The sequence below is a fragment of the Colobus angolensis genome, unplaced genomic scaffold (genome assembly GCF_000951035.1).
Source record: "Colobus angolensis palliatus isolate OR3802 unplaced genomic scaffold, Cang.pa_1.0 Scaffold258, whole genome shotgun sequence".
Taxonomy (NCBI): domain Eukaryota; kingdom Metazoa; phylum Chordata; class Mammalia; order Primates; family Cercopithecidae; genus Colobus; species Colobus angolensis.
In genome coordinates this window covers 4,488,155-4,490,290 of record NW_012115799.1, presented here as the reverse complement: position 1 = coordinate 4,490,290, position 2,136 = coordinate 4,488,155, and the positions used below count along the sequence as shown (strand labels likewise).

General features: G+C 34.1%; 1 protein-coding gene across 1 annotated transcript in view; it reads left to right on the top strand.

Annotated features, from left to right (window-relative positions):
• FAM179B (family with sequence similarity 179, member B) overlaps positions 1-2,136 on the top strand; it is a 116,177-nt gene that overhangs the window by 107,912 nt on the left and 6,129 nt on the right. Inside the window, exon 18 of the mRNA XM_011947077.1 lies at positions 1,334-1,596. Within this exon, the coding sequence (XP_011802467.1) occupies positions 1,334-1,596 (263 nt within the window). The remainder of the gene's footprint in view (positions 1-1,333; positions 1,597-2,136) is intronic.

Sequence of the window (2,136 nt, the reverse complement as noted above, 5' to 3'; positions counted from 1 at the left end):
AATCTCTGTATAGGCTGGGCGTGGTGGCTCAAGCCTGTAATCCCAGCACTTTGGGAGGCCGAGACGGGCAGATCACAAGGTCAGGAGATCGAGACCATCTTGGCTAACACAGTGAAACCCCGTCTCTACTAAAAAAATACAAAAAACTAGCTGGGCGAGGTGGTGGGCGCCTATAGTCCCAGCTACTTGGGAGGCTGAGGCAGGAGAATGGCGTAAACCTGGGAGGCGGAGCTTGCAGTGAGCCGAGATCCCGCCACTGCACTCCAGCCTGGGTGACAAAGCGAAACTCCGTCTCAAAGAAAAAAAAAAAAAACAAAAAGAAATCTTTGTATAGTGACTTATGTACTTATCTTTAGGAAGACAATAAATAAAAGAAAGGGAAATATTAATTAATATTCGTCATATCAGAGCATAGATTATTTTTGCTTCATCAGAATTTAGTTCAGTTAATTCTAGTAGTAATTTATTAATTAAATTTCATTTTAAGTTTGTGTAATGTGCATTATACTTGGCAAACATACCATAACTACTCTTCACTTCTCATGGTATTGTCTCAGCTTTCAGAAGAAAAGAACCATATTACAATGGCATGAGAGCCAGAAACTTGTATTTTCTGATATCTGTTGAGTAAAAATAAATCTCTTGGGAAGATTATTCTTAACATGAAAAATAATAAATAAGTATTGGAAATTATTAGTGAATAGTCTCAGCTCGTAGAGTAGCTCTTTACTCACCTGACATGATTAAAGGATTGTTTAGCATTCACTTTATTATATCTTAAGTTTATGAAAGTTAAGGATTCTGAAGAGCAAGGAATTATTGTTAAAGTTATCAGGCTAAGAGATAATAATACAAATTTAACTCTGAAATTGCATCTAAAATTTTCATAATAAACCTAAACTGAAACTAGGTTAGCTCTCCACAGTAAAACTTAACATGTCTACTTCTAGTGTGAAAAAAGATAAAAACAAAAACTTTTCTTAAGCCCTTAGAGTCAGCTAAGCTAACCTGTACCTTCCAGAAAACAAGATGTTTATCATATTTACAATTAGTCAGTCATCTGCCTACTGAGCCACATTTTTCAGCTTTTATTAGGATGTCTTTTGGGGCAATTTTTGAGGCCTTCTCCTTTTGTTACAAGAAGATTTGACACTTAGATTTAGTACCCCAATTTTTATAAAGTTCGTGTTATCTAAGTTCAGGCAAAATAGGATGTTGTGTATATATTTAAACTGAGTAAAGTAGGAGAAATATTATGACATGCCAAGAGAATTATAAATACAATAGCTATAAACATTATTTTACTTTAAATAATTTACCAATTTATTTTCAGATTTTTGATGCTTTTAAATCTCGACTTCATGATTCTAATAGTAAAGTAAATCTGGTGGCTCTGGAAACAATGCACAAAATGATTCCTCTACTTAGAGACCACTTATCTCCTATAATTAACATGCTAATTCCAGCAATAGTGGATAACAATCTGAATTCCAAGAATCCAGGCATCTACGCTGCTGCTACGAATGTTGTTCAGGCACTGAGTCAGCATGTAGGTAAGAAATCTTACTTCAGCACTCAAATTGACTTTCTTTTCATGTTTTCTGATTCCATCCATACTTTTTTTGTAATGCTGAAATCCTAGTTATTCAGTTTTTTAAACTTAATATTATCATAAAACTTTCTATTTTCTCAATGGTTTTAAAATTATTTTTAGTGATTAAATTCTGTTCCATTAAATTGACTTTCCCTTATCTTTGATTTTATTTCTTTTTCTGCCTCAACCTCAGCCTGCTAACAAAACTAACTCAATAATTCGGCATGAGATGATTCAGAAATAAAATAAAGAAAAAATATAAAAATAAGAAAATAATAAATAAACTAACTCAAAATGGATCACAGATTTAAATGTACAACTTAAATGTAAAACTTTTACAAGATAACATGAGAAAATCTTAGGACTTGGTAAAAAGTTGTACATATGGCACTAAGAGCATGATCCTATAATCTCAGCCTTTTGGGAGGCCAAGGTGGGCAGATCACCTGAGGTTGGGAGTTCAAGACCAGCCTGGCCAACATGGTGAAACCCTGTCTCTACTAAAAATACAAAAATTAGCTGGGTGTGGTGGCACATGCCTG